Source organism: Bombus vancouverensis, chromosome 13, assembly GCF_051014615.1.
Source record: "Bombus vancouverensis nearcticus chromosome 13, iyBomVanc1_principal, whole genome shotgun sequence".
NCBI classification, from domain to species: domain Eukaryota; kingdom Metazoa; phylum Arthropoda; class Insecta; order Hymenoptera; family Apidae; genus Bombus; species Bombus vancouverensis.
The window spans coordinates 10,647,755-10,671,152 of NC_134923.1; the positions used below are offsets into that span (position 1 = coordinate 10,647,755).

The window sequence follows — 23,398 nt, forward strand, 5'->3', positions numbered from 1 at the left end:
TGGAATTAAAATTAAAATTTAATGGTATTATCGTTATGTAGGAATATTAATATTACGAATCTTTCTGGAATTGATTTAAAAAGGATGCAGTTCCGAACACTTCATCCTTGATGCAGTATTTACTGTATCATCAAAAAGACTATTAAATCTAACCACCCGTACAATCGGGTCCATTGTGTACATTAATTCTAACAGTAAGTTGTGCATTCTGTTTGTGCATTATTATCGCTAGAGCTATTGAGGTAATATTTCTCACGTGTTCATTTCTTTCTGGCAAGTCATGCAGTACCATGTATGCATCTCCTATTGTTTGCATTTTAGTTTAATCATATTAAATATTAGTAACAATGCAAACATTTTATTCAAAATTGTAGTAGCTAAGTTACGGATATTTATGAAAATAGATTGAATAAATAAACAAATTAAATGTGGATTAAATAGAATTAAATTAATAATTTTATTATTACTTTCACACTGCCCCATACGTATAATACGTTTAAGATAATACGAGGAAAAGGTCTGATGACACCTCGGACGAAATATGTTGACGGAGGTAAGAGATACGGATTGATTATCTAAATATTTTCGAATTTGCAAAGGCGATGGTTGATTTAGTGTGATTGGTAATTCTCCTTTTGCAAGTGACCATCACCATATTATCGGCACTCGGAGGTACGATGCGTCCTGTGAATGGCCTGCACAGGGATTTCGCAGGTCTTACTCAGCGATCATAATAAGCAATAAACCCTTATGAAACACTCTGATTCGACCAATACGTACTGGAATAGAAAGCTAAAAAGGGGAAAAATCCTAAATCCATGATCATTACAAGCAACTGATAATTTCTTAAGCGATAGAATGAGTGTTCAATGGTTTCATACAGTTACCGTTGCTGGGAAAGACAGAATTTCTTGGGCTTATAAACATAAACATATAAAAGTATAAAAATATAAAAATATGAGTATATAAAAACATAAATATATAAAGACATAAGACGTAAAGATATAAACGGATAAAGAGATAAAAATATGAATCTAGAATGTAAGATGAACGTAAGAAAAAATTCAGAATCGGTGTATAAAATTTCGTACACAATAAGCCGCGAAGAATATTGGCGTAGGACATTAATAAAAATGTTCTCTTTTTCTTCAAAAAAAAGTATAGTAAACAATTAATTTCTCTTTGTTAGATAACTTACAATTAGTTTCATTATTGCACGATTTTGTCATTCTAATAATTGTTTATCTCAGATAGAAAAGTAGATATGAATTTTTTCGTAGAACCGTACAATTAAATAGGTCTTATAGCGTGGAACTCAATGGGTTCTTGTCTATGCTAGTGTACAATCAAACAGAGTTAATCTCTAACTTTAAGCTTAAATAAATAAGTTCTTGTATATGCTAAATTGCAAACTAACAAGGCAGATTCCTAATTTTATAGGTTCTTGTATATGCTAAATTGCAATCTAACAGGACAGATCCCTAATTTTATAGGTTCTTGTAAATGCTAAATTGTAATCTAACAGGGCATATCCCTAATTTTATAGGTTCTTGTATATGCTAACTTTAGTTAACTTCAGCACTTGGCCGCATGGTGCAGCACCTGTACTGTGAAATAACTAGAATTACGGGCGTGAATGTTCTCATTTCCTCTTTGTTTATATGGCTGTGATCTCCAACCTGAAATAGTGAGATTTTAAAATTGAGAGCCTATATGCAAAACTAATACAAAAACAATTAAATGTTAGGACTCCAAATACGCTAAATGAAAAAATATATAGAGTACGTATAATGCAGAAGCTCTGCTCCATGGAGGCACTTCCAAGAAATAGTGGGGATAACCACGACCAGTTAGTAAGGTAGAATTCCAACCAGTTAGCAAGATAGTGTTGTAATTTTAATAAAAATTCTTAGGTTTCACAAGTTATATTAAATTTATTAAAAGAAGAGAAATGATTCAACTTTTATCAAATATACAAATATATTCAGTAATCATAACAAATATGAATTTATATTAGTTTTTAATTTAAAGAAACATACATAGGTGTAGGAAATAGCTTTGAACAGACAGCCATGATTTCTGACGTGCTTAATGTATTGCGAGTAGAAACACTAAGAAAATGGCCGGTAACGAATGTTGATGATCGTTTATACTGAAATCGATATAAAATTTGATCAACTTTTTCATTGTAATGTTGTTAACTTCTGACTAAAATGAAAGTTGTTTCTATTATAGTAAAACGAATGTTATAATGGTATGTACTGATATGACTCTTTTTATATATAATAGTCAGTTTATAATAGCATAGAGTCTTTAAGCTTGATTACAGAAGGAAATGAATTACCAGATTTTTCTATAAAAAACAGTTTGAATATTTGTATTAATTATAGTATCAGTATGAGAATATACATATTATTAATGTTCTACAAAGCTAGTGTAAATATATATTATTAATAATATTGTGTATCTTTTCATATATTTTAGGTGGTGAACTTCACATATTTAAAAGTTTAAGGACATCAGTATGGCAAGTCCTTCACCACAATCGTCTCCTATGCCTCCACCGCAAACTCCAAGTCCTATGGGTCCTCCTCAGCAGGCACCATCACCTTCTAACCCACAAGGTAGTCCCATGGGACCACCACAGCATCATCCTCATAGTCCAACACAAGCATATCAAACTGGTCCGCCAATGCCACCTGGAGGTCCACCTATGTCTCAACCGAATCAACAACCTCCATCGCAACAGCAAAATTATCCATCACACCCACAACAAATGCAATCCGCTATGGGTCCACAGGTAAAAACAAAATTTAAGAAATATTATCTTTACTTTTTATAGATGATTACAGCATGTTTTATTATTGCTAGACAAAATTATAAAGGATTGTTTTATACTAGAATAAGCAATAAGAGGACATATTTTTTCAAAACAATGGGGAAAAATTCATATATTTGTGAAACAAATTGTTTTTTAAATTTTACTAGAAATATTATAGATTAAGGATCAAATTTAAAGATTTCTGGCATTGCAAATATTCATAGGAAAATGAATGCATACTATCAACATTTAACAAAAAAATCATATGTACTATAAATATTTTCTCTCCCTTTCTTTTTTTTAAAGTAAAAGTATCATAGTACAAATTATATTACAAATCATGTCTAATTTATCATATGACCTGCTTAAAAAACACATCTCAGATTGCCTACTGCTAAAGTAATATTCACTACAAGAAATAGAGTGTCCTTTGCAACTCTATAAAATTTACTAGCTTACAATTATTAATTGCAATTAAATTTACTGTCTATCTAGACTTTTTATTTTTTTTATTGATTTTATTTTTTTATTGATAGTTTATATTTACAAAGCTTTTTGTGAATATATATATTATGTAAGCTCATGAAAATTAGTCACACAAACAGCTTTTCATATTAAAAAAGACATTAATTTTACTCATCTAATCAAAATATATCTTTTTCCTGCTCTAAGTCTGTAGGTTTCATATTTAATTTATTTTCTTGTGGCTTAGAAAGGTTAATTTCAAATTTTTATCAACAGTTTATAGGCCAGCACTTTTAAAAAGATTAAATATTTGATCAGCAATTTTTAGAAAAAAAATGGGAGAAATACTATATTCGCTAAAACAATTATGTATTACAAATTTACATACATTATTTATTTCACATATGGAAGTATTACTATAACAATGCTTGAAGCATCCCTTGTTAGAATTTATAATTATTTATTCCATCTCCGTGAGAATAAACTTACAGAAATAAGCTATTTATTCTTTGAGAAATTTATAAAAAGTGAAATTAATTAATTTGATTTCCCATATTTCATTATCATGTATCACATTTTTTCTGCATGAGAAATCATATTTCTTAACAATAATATTAATTGCATGATAAACGAAACAAGTGTACCACTTCTGATGTTACAGAATCAGAGTGGACCTGGCATGCCAGTTAGTCAAAATTCTAATTCTCAGCAGGCTCCCAGTGGACCTATGGTACCAGGCCAAATGGGACCAAGTGGATCTCAAGGAACATCTCACATTATGCAATCTGGTCCAAACCAAATGAATGCAAATGGACCAGGACAAATGAGTGCTGGTGGCCCTGGTCAGATGGGACCAGGAGGCCCTGGTCCAATGGGCCCAGGAGGCCCTGGTCAAATAGGCCCAGGAGGTCCTGGTCAAATGGGCCCAGGAGGTCCTGGTCAAATGGGACCAGGAGGCCCTGGTCAAATGGGCCCAGGAGGTCCTGGTCCAATGGGCCCAGGAGGCCCTGGTCAAATGGGTCCAGGAGGCCCTGGTCAAATGGGTCCAGGAGGTCCTGGTCAAATGGGTCCAGGAGGTTCAGGACCGATTGGAGCCAGTCATTTGGGCCAAGCTGCTGGAGGGCCACCAGGAGGTCCACATATGAGTCAGGCTCCTCCTCAAATGGGTCCTGGAAATGGACCTGTGCCACAAATGGGTTCTGGAGGACCTTCAAATTCGCAAATGGTACCTGGAGGACCAGGACATATGAGTGGTCCACCAGGATCAAGCCACATGAATGCAGCTGGACCACCAGGACCAGGACATATCAACTCAAGTGGGCCACCAGGACCAGGCCATATGAATGCAACTGGACCCCCTGGAACAGGCCATATGAATGCGACTGGGCCACCAGGACCAGGTCATATGAGTTCAGGTGGTCCGCCTGGACCAGGACATATGAGCACTAATGGACCTCCTGGACCAGGACATATTAATACAAACGGTCCACCAGGTTCAACTCATATGAATGCTAGTGGTCCGCCTGGAAGTCATTTAAATAGCGGACCATCCATACCAAGCCATATAAATGCAAGTGGTCCACCAGGATCTGGACATATGAGTGCTAGCGGACCAGGAAATCATTTAGGCCCTGGAGGGCCAGGTCAAATGCCTCCAGGTGGTTCTACTGCACATAACTTGGGGCCAGGAGGACCAAATCAAATGGGTCCTGGAGGTCCAAATCAAATGCTACCTAGTAGTCAAACCCCTATGGGACCTAGTCCCATGGGGCCTGTTGGACAAGGTGGACAAATTGGGCCAAATGCACCTGGCCAAATGGGACATAACGGACCCTCACCAATGGGTCCAAATGCTCCTGGACAGATGGGTATCGGATCTGCCTCATCACAACTGGGAATGGGAGGGCCTGGAAGTCAGTTGGGTCCAGGAGGGCCAGGTAATCAAATGGGTCCGGGTAGTGGACCTGGGGGACAATTAGGAAGTAGTCTTGGACAAATGGGGCCAGGAAGTGGACCTGGAGGACAGATGCCACCAAGCAATGGACCTGGAGGTTCTATGGGCCCTGGAAGTGGTCCTGGTGGACAAATGGTATCAAGTAGTGGACCTGGAGGTCAAATAGGGCCAGGAAGCAGTCCTGGAGGGCAAATAGGACCAGGAAGTGGTAGTGGAAATCAAATAGGACCTGGAAATGCTCCTGGAAACCCGATGACACCAGGAAGCGGACCTAGCGGACAAATGGGTCCAGGAAGTGGACCCAATAGTCAAATGGGACCAGGAAATTTGTCTGGAGGACAAATGGGCCCAGGAAATAACTCAAATAGTCAAATGGGTCCTGGAAATGGTCCAAGTGGACAGATAGGTCCAGGTGGTCAAATGGGACCCAATGGTCCTGGAGGGCAAATGGTTCCAGGTGGTTCAGGAGTACAAATACCACCAGGTGGTCCTGCAAATCAAATGGGACCTGGTGGTCCTGGTAATCAAATAGGACCAAATGGACCAAACAATCAGTTAAGCCACAGTGGTGCTAGCAATCAAATGGGACCAAGTGGGCAGTCATCTTCTGGCCAAATTGGCCCTGGTTCACAGGGCCAACAAATTGTTCCTGGAGGTTCAGCGCCAATCGGGCCTGGTGCACCTGTGAATCAAATGAGTCAAACTGGACCTGGTGGTCCACCTGGTGCTGGACAAGAAAATTTGAATGCTTTACAGAAAGCTATTGATTCAATGGAAGAAAAGGGACTTCAAGAGGATCCACGTTATTCTCAGCTACTAGCTTTAAGGGCTCGTCAAGGCAACATTGGAGAGAAACAAGCTTTTAGTTCACAACAATTACAACAATTGCGGTATACTATATAGAATATATTTGTTAATTATATATGTAATTAATTGCATCAATTATCTGAAGATATTAATGTTTTATATATAATTGTTTGCAGTGTACAGATAATGGCATATCGATTATTAGCAAGAAATCAACCGTTATCGCAACAACTTGCACTTGCAGTTCAAGGTAAATTAAACCTAGGTGCTATTAGTTTTGTGTTTTAGGTGACTACTCTATCTTTTGTATTGTTTTAAAAATATACACTGTGTTATATATAGAGAGTATACTAAGAAACAACCAATAAATTTTTACATGTATAGTATTTAGTAAACTATTTTTTGTCAGAAATGTCACATATTGAGTAGATACCAAGTACTATTCGTTTAGTAATTGCAAACAGAGAAAAATTATATTATTTTTACATGTAAGATTTTTTAAAATAAGCGCATAAGTAAAATACATGTCAGTATCACTTTTTGTAAATGAAACTAATTTTAATTAGTAGAATTTCATAGCATAGTTTTCCACAATTCCAAAACTGTTTATTTGCCCTTTAGGTAATTGCTTAGTGACATTGTTAAACTCAAATAATATGAGCTATTTGCTCAAATTCCTCAAGCAAAGTTGAAAGTCTCATAAATAGAGTTCCTCAAATAAATTATATTTGAGAGAATTTTCCTACAATCGGAAACCTACAACGGAATTTAAAATATTGTGTATCTTACTTTTGTTATATATTTTTTACAAATAGAAATAAATAAAGATAATACATGATATTTTAGTTTAGAATGATTTATCAAGATTCTACAAGAATTTGCAAGCTTATTTTCAGAATGTTCTGTATATGTGAATTTTTATTTGTTATAGCTTCCACCTTAATTAAATACGTATTACTTCTATTTAAATTATTATTTATAGAGAGAAAGAATGTATTTAACATTGTTCTTTCTACTCATTTAGTAAAACATTTAATCCTTTCTATTTTATGTATTAAAAATTATATCTAGCAATATATTGTTTTCATGAACTCAATAATAAATTTCTATTCATAGTTGAATAATAATCATTATTTAACAATTTCTATTTATAGTTGAATAATAATCATTATTTAACAATTTGATTTATTAATGACTGATATATATAATTTTCGCTTGTAATTAGATGTATTTCTAATTTTACTAATATTATAAAAATACAAAAGTAGAGTAGGATGATCCAAACTGGGGGTTTGATTTAAGATTGATGTAAATAGGTGGAGCACCTCCTCCTCCAGGTATGGGACAACGTACTCCTATAGATCCATCTCAAGGACCTCCTACTACTACAGGTCCACAAATCTCTGGACCAAATGTAATTGGTCCTGCGGTTCCTCCAAGACCAGGTTGCCAAACACCACAACAACAACAACCTCCTCAACCAGGTGCTAAAACTAACAGAGTGACAAGTGTGGCAAAACCAGCTGGTTTAGATCCGCTACTGATTTTGCAGGAACGTGAAAACAGGTAGTTATTGAATTAATTAAAATATTTATCTAAAATATACTAATACTGGCATGGTAGGGTCCAATGTGAAAACAAACTTCACTCTCATACATCGAGGAAAGCGACACATGCATTTCTTCAATTAAAACGTTTTATGGTTACGTATGTTAAATAATATTTAAAAAAGACATACTGTATGGATTTGCTGAAGCTTTAGTGACTTTAGTTCATGATTTCTTTAATAATAGAGTTGCAGCACGCATAGCGTTACGAATGGAACAATTGAGCAATTTACCAACTAACATGCCAGAAGATCTCCGTATCCAGGCACAGATTGAGTTACGGATGCTTAGGGTACTGAATTTCCAAAGACAACTACGATCAGAGGTAATCGTAACAAATATTAATAATATCACTCTGTTAAAGGAGTAATTAATAAATAAAATAATATAACAGAATAGAATATTAGAATGTAAAAAAAAAAAATAAATAAATAGATAGTATTATTCCGTTACTATAGCTTCTTTTTAGTTATAGCTATTATCGTTTACAGATTTTAGCATGTACTCGAAAAGATACTACCTTAGAAACTGCAGTGAATGTAAAAGCCTACAAGCGTACGAAAAGACAAGGACTTAGGGAAGCCAGAGCTACAGAGAAACTCGAAAAGCAACAAAAATTGGAAGCTGAACGTAAACGAAGACAAAAACATCAAGTAATTAGATTTCTAACTTTTTGCTAAAATTATTATTAAATGGAGAAATAGTATGTAATTTTCATTTCTATTTTAAAAGGAGTTTCTTAGTTCTGTACTTCAACATGGTAAAGATTTCAAAGAATTTCATCGAAATAATGTGGCCAAATTGGCAAGACTCAACAAAGCTGTTCTAAATTATCATGCAAATGCTGAAAGAGAACAGAAGAAAGAACAGGAGCGTATTGAGAAAGAACGTATGAGACGTCTTATGGCGGAAGACGAAGAAGGTTACAGAAAACTGATTGACCAAAAGAAGGATAAACGGTTAGCGTTTCTGTTGTCACAGACAGATGAATATATCAGTAATCTTACTGAAATGGTAAAACAACACAAGATAGAACAAAAAAGGAAGCAAGTGGAAGAACAAAAGCGTAAAAAGGTATAAATATCTTTATCACTTTCTACACCCATGAGTACTTAATTTAATGTATTTTGGACTATCACTGAAATAGAAAAAGAAGAAGTTGCAAGATGGCGAAGGAGGCGAAGATGGAAATGCTAATGAAGATACTCGTGTTGGTGTGATTGAAACAGCTACTGGTCGCACATTAACTGGCGAAGAAGCACCGCTAATGAGTCAACTTTCACAATTCTTAGAATCTCATCCAGGATGGGAGCCAATTGAATCCGAAAGTGAAGATGATGAAGATGAAGAGGAAGAAGAAAATGAAGGTGAAGAAAAAGGGGAAAATAAAGAAAAATCTACTGGCGATTCAGAAGAAGAGAAGGTTAAAAAGACTATACATAAAGCCAAAGTAGAGGATGACGAATACAAAACGGAAGAACAAACGTATTACAGTATTGCACACACTGTGCACGAGGTAGTAACAGAACAGGCATCTATCATGGTCAATGGAAAATTGAAAGAATATCAAATCAAGGTTTGACATTAACATGTCTTGCATTAAAAATTGTTCTTACAATATGCATTGTAAAACTTCTGTTAATTTTAGGGTTTGGAATGGCTGGTGTCATTATTTAACAATAACCTCAATGGTATACTTGCGGATGAAATGGGTCTTGGCAAAACTATTCAAACAATAGCTTTGGTGACTTATCTTATGGAGAAAAAAAAAGTAAATGGGCCATTTCTTATAATTGTCCCTTTATCGTAAGTATTACTTCTATGAAATTTTCTAAAATAATAAAAATGTAAAAAATTAAAATTACGTCTGCAATACTTAAATGTAACTTTTAACACTTCTTTTTAGAACTTTGTCGAATTGGGTATTGGAATTTGAGAAATGGGCTCCTAGTGTTGTAGTTGTGTCGTATAAAGGTTCACCAGCTGGCAGAAGAGCCATTCAATCTCAAATGAGAGCCACTAAATTTAATGTTTTGCTTACTACTTATGAATATGTTATTAAAGATAAGGGCGTTTTAGCAAAATTGCAGTGGAAATATATGATTATCGACGAAGGACATAGAATGAAAAATCATCACTGTAAACTAACTCAAGTATTAAATACACATTATCTGGCTCCTCATCGGCTTCTACTGACAGGAACACCATTGCAAAATAAATTGCCTGAATTGTGGGCGTTATTAAATTTTTTACTTCCTTCAATCTTTAAATCTTGTAGTACTTTCGAACAATGGTTCAATGCTCCATTCGCAACCACTGGTGAAAAGGTAGAATTAAATGAAGAAGAAACTATTCTTATTATTCGCCGATTACATAAAGTATTACGTCCTTTCTTACTGAGGCGTTTAAAGAAAGAAGTTGAATCACAGTTACCTGATAAAGTTGAATACATAATCAAATGCGATATGTCTGGACTGCAAAAGGTTCTTTATAAACACATGCAGAGTAAGGGTGTATTGCTAACTGATGGCTCGGAAAAGGGAAAACAGGGCAAAGGAGGCGCCAAAGCTCTAATGAACACCATTGTGCAATTGAGAAAATTATGCAATCATCCATTCATGTTCCAAGCTATTGAAGAAAAATACTGCGAGCATGTAGGTACGCAAGGATCTGGTGTGATTACTGGTCCCGACCTGTACCGTGCCTCTGGAAAATTTGAATTGCTGGATCGTATTCTTCCGAAATTGAAAGCGACAAATCACAGAGTACTATTATTTTGTCAAATGACACAGTTAATGACAATTATGGAAGATTACTTAAGTTGGAGAGGATTTATGTATTTGCGATTAGATGGCACTACGAAAGCTGAAGATAGAGGAGACTTACTCAAAAAATTCAACGATCCTGGTTCCGAATATTTCTTATTTTTGCTATCGACACGTGCTGGTGGTCTTGGATTAAATTTGCAAGCTGCGGATACCGTTATTATTTTCGATTCTGATTGGAATCCGCATCAGGACTTGCAAGCACAAGATAGAGCACATAGAATTGGACAAAAGAATGAAGTACGCGTACTCAGATTAATGACGGTTAATTCGGTTGAAGAAAGAATATTGGCTGCAGCTAGATACAAATTGAACATGGATGAAAAGGTTATACAAGCAGGAATGTTCGATCAAAAGTCAACTGGTTCTGAACGGCAACAATTCTTACAAAGCATTTTGCATCAAGATGATGCTGAAGATGAAGAAGAAAATGAAGTACCGGACGATGAAACGGTTAATCAAATGATTGCACGAACGGAAGGTGAATTTGAAATATTTCAAAAGTTAGATTTAGAACGAAGAAGGGAAGAAGCGAAGCTGGGTCCAAACAGAAAGTCCCGACTATTGGAGGAAGCTGAGTTGCCCGATTGGTTAGTAAAAGATGATGATGAGGTTGAAAGGTGGACGTATGAAGAAGATGAGGATAGATTCCTTGGACGAGGTTCAAGGCAACGGAAGGAAGTCGATTATACTGACAGTTTGACTGAAAAAGAATGGCTGAAAGCAATCGATGACGATGGAGCTGAGTACGAAGAGGAAGAGGAAGACGATAAGAAGAAGAAGAAGACACGAAAACGGAAGAAGAAAGGCGAGGAGGACGACGAGCCTATGCCAAAGAAGCGAAGAGGAACAGGATCTTCAATTGACCCGAAAATGAAACGAGCTATGAAAAAGTTGCTTATGGTAGTTGTTAATTACACTGATAGTACAGATGGCAGGCTCCTTAGCGAACCATTTATGAAATTACCATCCAGAAGAGAATTGCCGGATTATTATGAAATTATTAAAAAACCATTAACTATCAATAAATTACTTCAAAAGATTGAAGAAGGAAAGGTAAATATAAAATATTTTTGTTGTATATAGTAAAGACTCTATAAGAGCTCGAGAGTGGGAACCGCTGGGGAGTAGTTAACGAAACGTGGACACAACTCTTCAAATTCTTTATACATATGTTGCCGACAATGATGCACGTAGAGAAGGACAGCAAAAGGAGAAGAAAGACCAGTAAGCCAAATTGTCATAACCAAATTTTATAGTAATATTATCGTGTTTTATCTCATTTAGTCAAAAAAATCTTTGTAACGCGTTAATGAAATGTGTACTAACAAAAAATTGAAAATAAAGAAATTTCGTCGTTGCATTAGTGTCGTTTCACCAATATGAAGACGATACGGATCTTGAAAGGAAAGCCGCTGGCATATTATATTACTGGTGGGGATAAAACATGAGCAGTTAAAATTAAAGTTACGATCTTTGCGAGCAATTATAGAGCTTTTACTTGTTCCTTTATTTTACGATCATTGCAGTTATTTATTTTTTAATTGGCGAATTAATTTTTTATATACTTATTGTTACAGTATGCCGATTTTGACGATCTTGAGAAAGACTTTATGCAGCTGTGTAAAAATGCACAAATTTATAATGAAGAAGCTTCTCTCATACACGAAGATTCCATTGTTTTACAATCTGTATTTACGAATGCGCGTCAACGTATCGAAGAGGAAGGCAATAATTCCGACATGGATGACAAAGGTGCTTCCCTTATTATTGTGATTTAATAAAACATGTTAAAAATCATAGTAAAACGATTCTATATGCATGAAATTTTTAAGGTGAAGGCGAAGAAGGATCGGACGCAGATTCCACTGTTAGAATGAGAATCAAGTTGAAAGGAAGGAAGGGCGAAGGTAGAGGTGGCCGGAGGAAAAGGGTCACTAAAAAGTATATATCGGATGACGATGACGATGGTGATGATAACTGAAGATCATATGAAGACTGTATGAATTATTAGATTATCTTAGGTAATAAATAAGGTAGAGTTTCATTTAATCATTTCAAATTACTATCCTATGGAACTGTTATTAGTAATTCAACCATATGACATTTCATACAAATGTAACCAAGTATTATAATTTGATTATGAGCTAAAAATACCATCATTATTAAATAAGTTATACATTTTTCAGAAATTCTCTGTTGAAAATTGCATGTTGTCCGTATTAAACTAAACTCTGATACGAAGTGGATGAATTAGGATATATATAAAAGGTGCGAGCGATATAGCGAGATCGTAAAATCAGTCAGTGGTTAATGCTTACAACTTTCAGGAACTTGGTTCAGTGACACGTTCCCGCATTCCCGGACCATCTTTCTTGTTATTTCCGAATGGCATTCGCTTTACATCTTTTCTTGATCTTTGCCCCTCTCCTTGTGGGAAGGTGAGTGTTTGCTTGTAGTCCTTTGCTGCAACTCTCTCCTCTTGTCTCTGGGTAATTAGAAAGTCAAAGGGGAAAGCTCGGCTATCACACTTTATTCGGGACAATGATATATGCTCCGGAGAATCGGAACGCGTACAATGCGTGGACTTTGTACACGTGTGTCGCGTGTGTTTGCCTCTTGACCGTCCAGGCTTACACCGACACGCCATATGCGTAGGATGAATCGTACTACGGCGGCCAGGAATCGCCTGCACGGCTATCTTAGTCTCTCTATATTCGGTATGAGTCGGCTTAATTTGTTCATAAGCTCTATTGCTCTTATCAATTTGCGCGACGAAAGTGGGATTCTTGCTCATGATTGTACTCAAGTATTTTATATACCTTTTCTCCTGCACGAGGAAGGCTTTGACGGTGGCAAACGGGTCCGTAATCTTTCTTATTTTGTGGGAAAGACTGGTTTTGTTTTGCCTTAGGCGATGATAAGGCCCAGTGCTTTAGCTTTACGTACGACTCCTGCAATTGTATTGTTGGCGTTTTGGATTGTGGGACCGATGCTTCTATCCGAGCAGCGTGCCCTGCCATGGTCCATCCTATCCGGATCAGTTGACGACTACCTAACGCTTTTATCGAAAGCTGTCTACTCTAACCTTTGACTGATCGATTTTAAAATTTCACTATATCGTTTCCATTTACTCTAATTATTAAGTTATATTTTATTTGAAATAAACATATAACCTTGTATAATGTACAGTAAGTAATTTAACGTTAAGTATTGATACATAATTTTATTTGATTTTTAAAACAAACTATATATTAGATTCGAACACATTGCCACCTTCGATAAATTTTATATTCATAGATAAACCAATGTAAATGTTATATAATATTTGGAAATACATCGAAAAACGATAATAATTAAAACACGATGTTGACCTAGGAAAGAATCATTTAGTATTATTTGGTACTCGTTGATCTTATTATTGACTAATATTTTGATTAATATATGTAGACACATAATAATTTGAAAAATGTTGCCATTGAACATTAATCTTTCAATACACGTCGAAGTAGGGTAGGAACACTTGTTAATTATTTTATTTCTCCGTATTTAAACCACTGTAGATGGTATAAATTACTATCTTTAATATATACATATACAAAAATCAAGTTTGCTTATTAGACTGTAATATTTCGTTGGTAATTGTCCCATGAATAACCGAATGCTGTGGTATTACGTTTTATGATAAAGCAATTTATTTCATTTTTCATTATGCTACGACTTCATCTTATATCATATGTATGAATGTGACTAAATAAATATTGAAAAACTCAAAAAAATGGTTCATACTGATTCGCATGATCTAAAAATCTAGCTTTTAGTTAAAATCTTAATTCAGGTAATCTATATAGCTACAACGCGAAAGTCCATACTGTGCCGTATCGAAAGCGTATCATATGACAGTAAATTATTGTCTGTGATGAATACCAAAAAGTAACACATACGTATGTACTTCAGTTAGATTTTACGGTTCAATATATTCTTATTCAAAAATTAGAATTTCCAAAAAACCTTCAATATACAGATAGTTCAAAGCGTACACGTATTTTACCAATCTTAATGATACTAATATAATAAAGTAACATGATAATATTAATAATCGTCGATTAAAACCGAAAAGTCAGACAAAGCGTCGGTGGGACAGAGACATTGGAGGAAAAACCGGACTGCAGTAAAACTCGACATCGAATAGAGCCAAGAAATCCAGTTACGAAAGACTTCGTTGTTCGAGAAGCGTGCAATTACCGCGGCGATGTCGCCAAGCCGATAGTTTCTGCTTCCGTGTCAGTAGAACTCCCTTAGCAGTTAAGAAAGAGCGCCCTCGCTTGCAGAAGATTGATTCTGGGACAACTACCTCCGGGCGTCTCGTCTTCGCTCGTTTCCTATCATTCGTCTTTCATCTGTGTTCTTCTACTTCATACCATAGACGAACCAGTCGAGTTGTTCTTTGGATATATTCGATCGGACGAATACGAACCGACAAGAAAGTGGGGTCAGAAACTACTTGGAAGATAAAATTTCTGGAAAGCAGCGACGAAACGCTTGACGCGATAGAAAGATATTAAACTTGGAAAATCATAAATACGGGATTATCGTTTAGCGAAACGTTGCTCCAATTGAAGGCAGATATACAATTTTTTGCCATAGCCGGAAATACGAGTTGGTTAAAAAAACAGCCTGCTCGTTTGGTAACAGCAGTTTTCCTAGATTAACATACGTATAGCGGAAGCTGTATCAGACCCCAAAATACTGCTGATCCAATAGAATGAAAATACACTGTCTCCCGGGAAACTACCTTTACGGGATATTGATCTCACGGTAGCAGTACTAGCTAGATACTGTGGCATTAAACTCCGTTACGAAGGATGACAAACTGTACGCAACACGGAATATTACGGGGATTTGTTCGAAACTACTCGTACGCGTAAACGTTCCGTCTGAAGACATTGTTTAGTAGGAAAGGAAGAAATAAAAAAAGATGAATGAAATAAGAAACGAAAGACGATCAATTACTCGGACTTGGCACCTCTGTAGTCACATACAATTCCGCCAAGACGAATCCTCTCATCGAAAAGTAAACGTGTGTCGTGCGAGAAAACACGCTGCTAACCTCTTTAATCACTTTTTGACTGAAAAATTACACAAGGTCTGTGTAACTTTGCAGCTAACGGAGGCGCGTAATTGGTTTGTTGGCTGGAGCGTAAATTACATAGTTTTCACGGCGGTATTGCGCCAGAACAAAAGGCTTCGCAAAGGACGATACAACGAACCTTCGTATTCCATTCGTTTCCTCGTATTCCAGACGCTTGTTGATTTTCTAAGAGCGCTTCCCGTCGCGTCGTATCGCGCAGCGTAGTCGCGATCCTTTTGCCCCCTTCAGGAAACAAGAGTTTCTACTTTTCAAGCTTTATCAGTCTGCGACACTTTTTTCCTTTCTTCCAAAGTCCTTTCGGTCGCTGCTTTTTCGTCGATCATTCCGACTCGCTCGGTCGTTCAATTTGTCACGACCTTTCAGACTTTATTCGGATTCTAATTAAAAGTTCATCGGCTAACTTTGATAATTGTAATTCCGACAGGGCAGGAGTTTCAAGGAGGGGGTAACCTAAACCGAGCAAGATATCCTTCGTTGAGTTGAGAATCCTTTCTGATGATAAATTACTTCTAGGAAAAATCTGTAGAAAATGCTATAGGTTATTAACCGTTAGTTAGACGAAAGGATTATTCGACACTTGTCGTCCACGGAGATAGAGGAATATTCGCGCTGACCGTTCATTTATTTTACACGTCGACTTTTTATTAAGCGTTAAAAAGTTATACCCACTTAGCCTGTACTTTGCTTGATATATGAACGCAAGTTATGTATGTTTCCGATAGGTAACGATGTTTGTAATTGTTACTTGTCGGTTGCTTAGAATTAGATCTGTTACTGTTACATTACGAATTGTTTAATATATCATTTATTACATCAGCGATAGTGTTTAAATTGAAAGAAAATTATACAAGAGTTAACAGAGATAACCCTCGTAGACTGTTTGAGAAATTTCGAACATGACTTACAAACACGCGGAATTACGTTAACGCGACAATGAAATTTTGCGTGTAATGTGTCGATACTTCCGTTCTTGGTGTTAGCGAGCAAACACGGTAAGGAATCAATACGAACGTACACAAAGTAGGGAATGTGTGTGAGAGATTTTAAAGAGAAAAGAGAAACAAAATAAAAGTAAGGTTAGATTTTTGTCACCAGACACAGGAAGGTGAGAGACGTAAGATGCGATAGAACGTGGCTATCGAATGGAATCGGAAAGACACTCGAATGTCGCGCGTGAAGCGAGTGTTTTCTTCGATTTATCGTTGCGTAAATAATGTGGCCGATCGCACGAGTAATATTCAGCGAACCAATATTATAACACTGTAAAGCTAGTTACTAACACATCTATACGTTTCTGATACCTCTACTGCTGATTTCTCCTCGGCTTACTACATTTTAGCGTTTTATTTGCTCAACAAGTTCGAGCCAGGCTCGTTTCCCTGCATCCTTTGCCGCGCTATCGGCATGATATACGACCTGGCTATCGGCCTTCGAGTTTTTCAAGTGTTACCGGCCGCTTCAAAATTTCGCCATCCGTTTAGTTTCCTCTTTCACCGAGCGTCTTTAACGTGGCCTATCTTTAACGCGCATTTGCATTTTTACGTTGAATGTCGTGTACCGTTCAAATGAAAACCATTTCTTACTGCTTGCGTGATACCCGAAATCGATTCGCCTCGATCGATTAATCACATATTAAATATAACTTTATGTATCTTTAATTTTTATTTTATCTCTTGTAAGTTTGATTTCTTGTTGGCTTATGCGAAAGCTTAAATATCAATTGGAGTAAAACTATTGCATATGCTTTAAGAATTGATAAGCTGCTTGTGTCGAGAATTTATTAATTGCTATGCTAGTATCTCCGTGCATACTGTATACATATATATAATATACGCCCTACTGCTTAGGCTGACCTCCTTTCGTTCGTGTAAGGAGGGTTTGCTCGCGTGCAGGGGTATTTTTAATTGTCAGTAACTAAACAATAGAACCGAAAACGCAATCTTTTTATTCTTGATTTTTGCCTTATTTCGGTGTCAAGAATCATCCCTTAAATTTCCTGACACTTGTAGCTGAACACCCTCTGTGTAGATATGATGCGGAACATAAAGTTTTATACGCATAATTCGATTTCCTACCGTAGTAGTAATATCAGTAAGAAAAGATAATAACGAGCGAAAGCGAATCAAATAGATACAGAAATATCACCTATAAAGATATTACTATATCGTGATTTAATATTGTCTGGTAGAGTATCGTTCTTCTTGTTTCATGTAAGGCCATTAACAGGCAGACATAAGAACGTTAACGACTAGCTACGTTGTAGTGTATTTTCTGTTATACAATGATTCGAATTTTTCACGACAGTCAAACAGTATTTATAATTATGTTCGACGAATCCATTCTATGCTTCGCTTTCGACGTCAAGGTTTTACCATGTAAAGTTTCACTTAGCAAATTTGGCTTCATTTCCTAAAATCCTCGATTCTACTGTAGATGTTTGGGTTTAAAATAACAGAAGAAAACACGGACATTCTCAAACGGCTGTATAGTTCTGTAACTCTTAAAGAGCATGCTTTAAGAAGATGCTCTTGTTTTCATTTCAGTTACACTTCTGTACAAGATAGCAGTTGCTTAGTCGAGTTTATTTGCCCGCCTTTACTGTTTACCGTACTCGAGGTAGTTGCTCATTTAGAAGCTAAAATACAAAAGTTTTACGTAACGTTCTGTCTATTATCTTAAGCCTCGCGTATCAAAGAATATACATATTTTTGGGAAAATTTAATTTTTATCATTTACTCGTTACCCATTGTCCTCTCGACGATACTTGCTATATATTCATCTCTTTTTCAAAACCGTTGCCGCGAATATGATAGATCGTCTACGAAAAGCTATATCGATAATGATAGAATATCGCGTTGTTCTCGCGTAATTGTAGAATTTCACACATTCGGAGTCGCCTGACCCTCCAAAACGCAGCACACGAGAGAACCATTGACTATCGGGTTTATTCTATGCCAGGTATGCGGCTTGGTGACAATAAAAACTGAAACAAACGTTAAGAGAAACAACGATCTCGCGTGAAAGGACGTCATGCCTGAATCTAATAATTTGTATCGTCATAAATCACGCCAACGCGTTGTAATAACGTACGATGAAATGCGAAGACGCATATGTACATACGTCTTTGTTCGTCCCTGTCAGCTTTTGACGATCGTTATTTGCCTTCTATTGTATTCTATCGCCTTACGTTACGATACATATATTCTGCAACTTCTTTACTACGCTGCGTCGTAGTCCACGATTCGCGAGATCCTCGCGGTCATTTTCGTCGCAGCAGCGAGTAACGGATCAGACTATTTTAAATCTTTTGAGAAATCTATAAATTCGTATAGTCTTTCGTATCCAACCGGAATTTTGTCCCTTGTTACGGACTGTAAATTACTAAAGCGCTTGTTTGTTATTCTAAACTAACAACGGTTGACAATTTTTCATCGTTGGGTTAAAACTTGTAAAAAAAAAAAAAAAAGCATAGAAAACAATAGAAATTGATTGCATATACAAGACCTGGGGAAATGAACAACATTGTAGACACGAAATATTTCATGAACTGGGTAAAGTATAATAGGTACATACACAGGTGTGTCTGAAGAGTTGCCCGAAAGTTGTCACAGAGCGGCGAGAACTCGGTCGATTCTCTACGGTGTAACCATAGTGTTGTATATGGAGCGTACATTTCCAGCGTTCTGCTGGAAAAACCACGATAAATATACATATACCGAGTAAATTTTAAAGTAAGATTTTCTTTTCCTAAGAAATGTGTAGTAATAGATTTAAATGTCCAGCGTGGTGCATGTATATGATACGGACTTGGAAATGAATTGAAATTGGTCGGACGATAAGAATTTGAAGCAGCTCGTTCTATTATAGAAAATAGCGTTACTTGTTTGGAAACTGTGCCGGAAGATAGTAACAACGGTTGATTTATACTAACAAAAAACGAGATACCGTGATGTCCTGACTGAATTTATCGAATCAAATTTCATATAATTATTATTTCGATTCAAGTTGAATAAGTTGCAAGTAAAGATATTTATCTCTAAATTTAACAAGTTAATTTATCGCAAAATTCTATCACTAAAAAAAAAAAAAAAAAAAAAAAAAATAGGATACTAAAGAAAAACGATGTTTGCAAACGTGTTATGTAACGGAGATTTTTATTTGGCGCTTCCGAACACGTTACATTACAAAACGTGTTCAACAATGTGCATGAAAAAAAAAAAGAAGAAAAAATAAAACGTAGGCGTAGAGTACACAAAACTATTGTCCGAACGGTGAGAAATTTTGTTAACTGTTATATCACGCATATGGAAAATAAACTGCGGAAGAGAATTGAATTCCAAAAGATTAATTATTACCGTTTAAGGATAATGTAGTGGAGTAGAATTACTATAACGACGAAGTGGTTAAGGAATAGACGAGAACTGCAAGGAGCAGTTTCTTGATGTATGATAAACGGAAACGGTTATCCCGAAAAGTCAAGACGTTTGACTTGTCTGTAGGCGAGAGCGCTGCAGGGCAATAGATGCGAACTGATGTGCATAATTGCCGCGGTATAATATACATCCAGCATACTATATAGGTAGTCAAGGATAACGATGATATCATTCATTCGTAAACTAGCTATGTTTGCTTGAAAATATATGCAAATATAGATACATATATTTCTTGCTACCTACGAAATGGTATTTTTATCTAATTACTTTTTAATCGAATTCTACGCACGTAATGTTCGATCGCAATCGGCGAAGAGTTTCGTAATGTCGAACGATTATTCGAGCGATAATTTGCCGCGGTTTCATCGTGTAATAGTAAAAGTTAAATCAGATTGGCTAGCGAACGGAATACATTGCCCTTAGACGAACACTTAGAAACGAACGTTGTAAAACTGGGATATCGGTATTTGCGAACGTACATATTTCATTTCTGACGATACGTGAAAAAGTTTCCAACTCTGGCCGAGTGGAACACAGTAATCCCGGAAATGTAGGGAATGTAAATTAAAAAATTTCAACGACGCGGAGCTCCGACTTAAGTAGCTTAGCAAGTATTATCCGCGAAAATTTCTAGGTAAAAATTACCTCGGTGTAATTTTATTTGTTGTCGGTTATTTCAACTAACAAGATAGAGGAATGACGAGGAGTAACAACACCGTTGTGTTACACGAACTTTCCTTAGTTAAATGTTTTAAATGACTGTTTTTATCGCTTTTAGCGTTGCAAACAGGTTCTCCCATTTAAGTTGACGGATCTTATCAACTTTCGTAACTTTTGTTGACTTTACTTTGATCAGTTCGTTTAAGAATTTCCGCGTAATCCTACGGTATAAAAGTGCCTTAATAAGCAAAAGCTCTTCTATCCTTAAGTACATTCAATTGCGTTCCATTAATTCAGGTACGCGCAATGTGTATCGCTATTTTCATTCTTTGGTTTAACTATTCTAATGCGAACGAACGATTCGTTTCACGCAGTTACCTGTACGACGACTCGTTCTTTGTCTCTTGTACGTTTTTCCCACGGATGTTACTGTTCGAAGATAGGCGTGGTATTCGTGCTGTGTCGCAAAGAAACCATCACGCGTGCCATAGAATTTGGATACAGGCAAGATAGAAGCGAGAAAATGTTGGCTTTCGATCTTCGCTTTGTGAAATTTAAAATCTACGAGATTCTGAAAGATCACGCTTAGCGGTTACGCGGTCGTTCGCGACACTTTACGATCGTTTTAAAATGTTGCAACCGTGTTAAGTACGACGACATTATTGAAGATAAACAGTTCGATTTGTCCGTAAGAGGAAAACGTTTGTTCGTCTTCACGCACACAGAAAGTCCGTCAAAGGCTGCTCGTAAAAGCGGACAGAGAAACGCGGACACGCGCGAGTGCAGGCTGAACCGAGGGGCGGGGGTCGTTTCACAGGCGAGTAAGTGTTTTCTTCAATCGTATAATTCCACGGAAACAGCGCGCACCGGTGGCTCGTTTCACGTTGGAGCATCTTCCTGACACGAATGCTAACAGCGCGTAAAACCTGCGAACGTATTTCACACGAAGATATACTCGCGCGTTTCTACGCTTTCTTATTGGCGATCGAGCGCACCGCGTCTCTCCTTCCTCTTTCAACTCTACGACCGAGATGACAGTAACAACTACGATCCTCGATAACTCGATACCTCAAAACGAAGTCGCTTCTCAAACATGACGAATAAATGCTATACACGGCTGATCGTAACTTAATGTTCGTTCGTATTCGCGCTTGATCGCTATGCAACGACTATAATCGACGTGCTAGATATTTTACAAAAAATTCGCGTAATACGAGAAACGAATTTAAACGCAGAGTCCTTATTATCGGAATTAATTTCTGACACTCGGTTGCCGTTTCGATATGCACACGAGTACGTGCGTACAACACGAGCGATACGCATCGTGAAATTAACGGTTCAACGATTAAAGCAACCTTAGTCATTTACCTTTGCGTTTCTATATTACTTGGATGATGTACGTGTTTGATATATTTCATCTCCGGTCCATTAATATTCCCCTCTTTAAGGAACCGTGGCGGTAAGCAGGAAGAAGAAATAGAAGGACGGAGGGTAAAGAACAGCTAGATGATTTCATGGGAAGACAAGTGGGGTCCGCTTGATGCACGTTCCAAGTTCCTCTGGACAAGCGGACTCTCGTTATAGGAACCGGTAACACATTGGACCTTCGTCTTCGGGGGCTAAGTGAAATTCTTGAGAAGTTTAATTTAATTATACCGGGGGCAACCGAAGCGATTAATCGTGACGTACCGAATAACCGAGCTCTTCGTCTTGTACCCGGCGCTATTGGCTTCGCCTTGTCCGTCTTATATCGATTCTTCGGGCGCGAAAACTTTGGTCATACACTAAGGAGGACACTTTGGAACGCCGGCACCACGGCACGTCGTACCACGACACGTTGTACTGTACCAAACCGTGCCGTACCGCACAAAGCGCCGGCGCGGCGTCGAAATTATAATGAGATTAAACCAGAAATGTTGCCTGCCAACACCTTCAACCTGTACCTTTGCGATTAAATCAAGTCGCCTAGTTTCGCAATTGCATCACAATTAGCTTCTATATTTGTTGCGTTGCTTCCGATTTCTCTCACAATACTCTCGATCAGTATTTTATGCTGTTTTTACATTGATTTTCCAAGCGGAACCTTCGTGCAGGCTACCACCTATATGTAGTATCTTAAATGGTCTAGAGTAAGGACAAGAAAGGATGTTCTATTTGAAGAGAAGTTTAGTTTTATTTTAACGAACAATACCCAAATCAAAAACTGACTACGATATCATCGTACGTCTTATTCTAACATTCAGCTTACAACGTCTGTCTTCTCGGGTCAAAAAATCCTCACCCTCGACCCTCGCACCCTTCTCCTACTCTTTTACTCATTTAGCTTTGACGTCACCAAGGCATACACTCTTCCTTACACTCTCTCTCTCTCTCTTTTTCTCTCTTCCACAGTACTCTTACGATTCTTAGTTTATACCTTAAATTTACAACTTATACTATCCTGAGAAAACTCGAACTTAAATATCATATATGATAGACCAAGCGTATACCCCCTTTTCTTTTGATATTACATATATATGTAAGTATTTGTAAACTGTGAATTTATTTAGTTTCCAGTTTCACATTCAGAAGTTTATCCTACGTAAGCAATATGTTTATAAGTTTTCTGAGCGTCGAGTAGAGCTGAATAAATCAAGTAAAAGCGAATGGATTTTATGAAAACAATATTCTTCTA

At 36.8% G+C, this 23,398-nt stretch overlaps 1 protein-coding gene and 1 long non-coding RNA gene across 12 annotated transcripts; one reads left to right on the forward strand and one right to left on the reverse strand.

Annotated features, from left to right (window-relative positions):
- Window positions 1-1,606: 1,606 nt before the first annotated feature.
- brm (ATP-dependent helicase brm) lies at window positions 1,607-14,258 on the forward strand. Of its 11 annotated transcripts, none has more exons than XR_013059851.1 (16): window positions 1,609-1,858; window positions 2,485-2,800; window positions 3,948-6,130; window positions 6,224-6,297; window positions 7,364-7,613; window positions 7,671-7,754; window positions 7,841-7,979; window positions 8,146-8,307; window positions 8,387-8,728; window positions 8,802-9,230; window positions 9,303-9,460; window positions 9,561-11,535; window positions 12,060-12,234; window positions 12,315-12,515; window positions 12,669-12,750; window positions 12,810-14,258. XR_013059851.1 is itself a non-coding variant. In XM_076623607.1 (15 exons), exons 2-14 carry the CDS (start codon window positions 2,525-2,527, stop codon window positions 12,461-12,463), a joined length of 6,396 nt encoding a protein of 2,131 aa, XP_076479722.1. In that variant the 5' UTR covers window positions 1,609-1,858; window positions 2,485-2,524; the 3' UTR covers window positions 12,464-12,503; window positions 12,669-14,258. The 11 variants fall into 11 exon arrangements, 7 of the variants coding, with proteins under 7 accessions (XP_076479722.1, XP_076479723.1, XP_033194022.1 ...); XR_013059852.1 differs by having other exon boundaries at window positions 12,315-12,503; XR_013059850.1 differs by having other exon boundaries at window positions 12,669-14,258.
- Window positions 14,259-14,385: 127 nt separating this feature from the next.
- On the reverse strand, window positions 14,386-20,173 carry LOC143303482 (uncharacterized). The gene is made up of 3 exons (XR_013059854.1): window positions 19,987-20,173; window positions 19,205-19,314; window positions 14,386-18,614 (listed from the first exon to the last, which is right to left on the reverse strand). It is a non-coding gene; the product is annotated as an uncharacterized LOC143303482 (long non-coding RNA).
- Window positions 20,174-23,398: the final 3,225 nt, after the last annotated feature.

Coding starts and splice junctions, on each gene's coding strand:
- brm (XM_076623607.1), top strand. CDS start 2,525: ATGGCAAGTCCTTCACCACAATCGTCTCCTATGCCTCCACCGCAAACT. Junction 6,131..6,223: donor CAACAATTACAACAATTGCG/GTATACTATATA, acceptor AATTGTTTGCAG/TGTACAGATAATGGCATATC. Junction 6,298..7,363: donor ACTTGCACTTGCAGTTCAAG/GTAAATTAAACC, acceptor TGATGTAAATAG/GTGGAGCACCTCCTCCTCCA.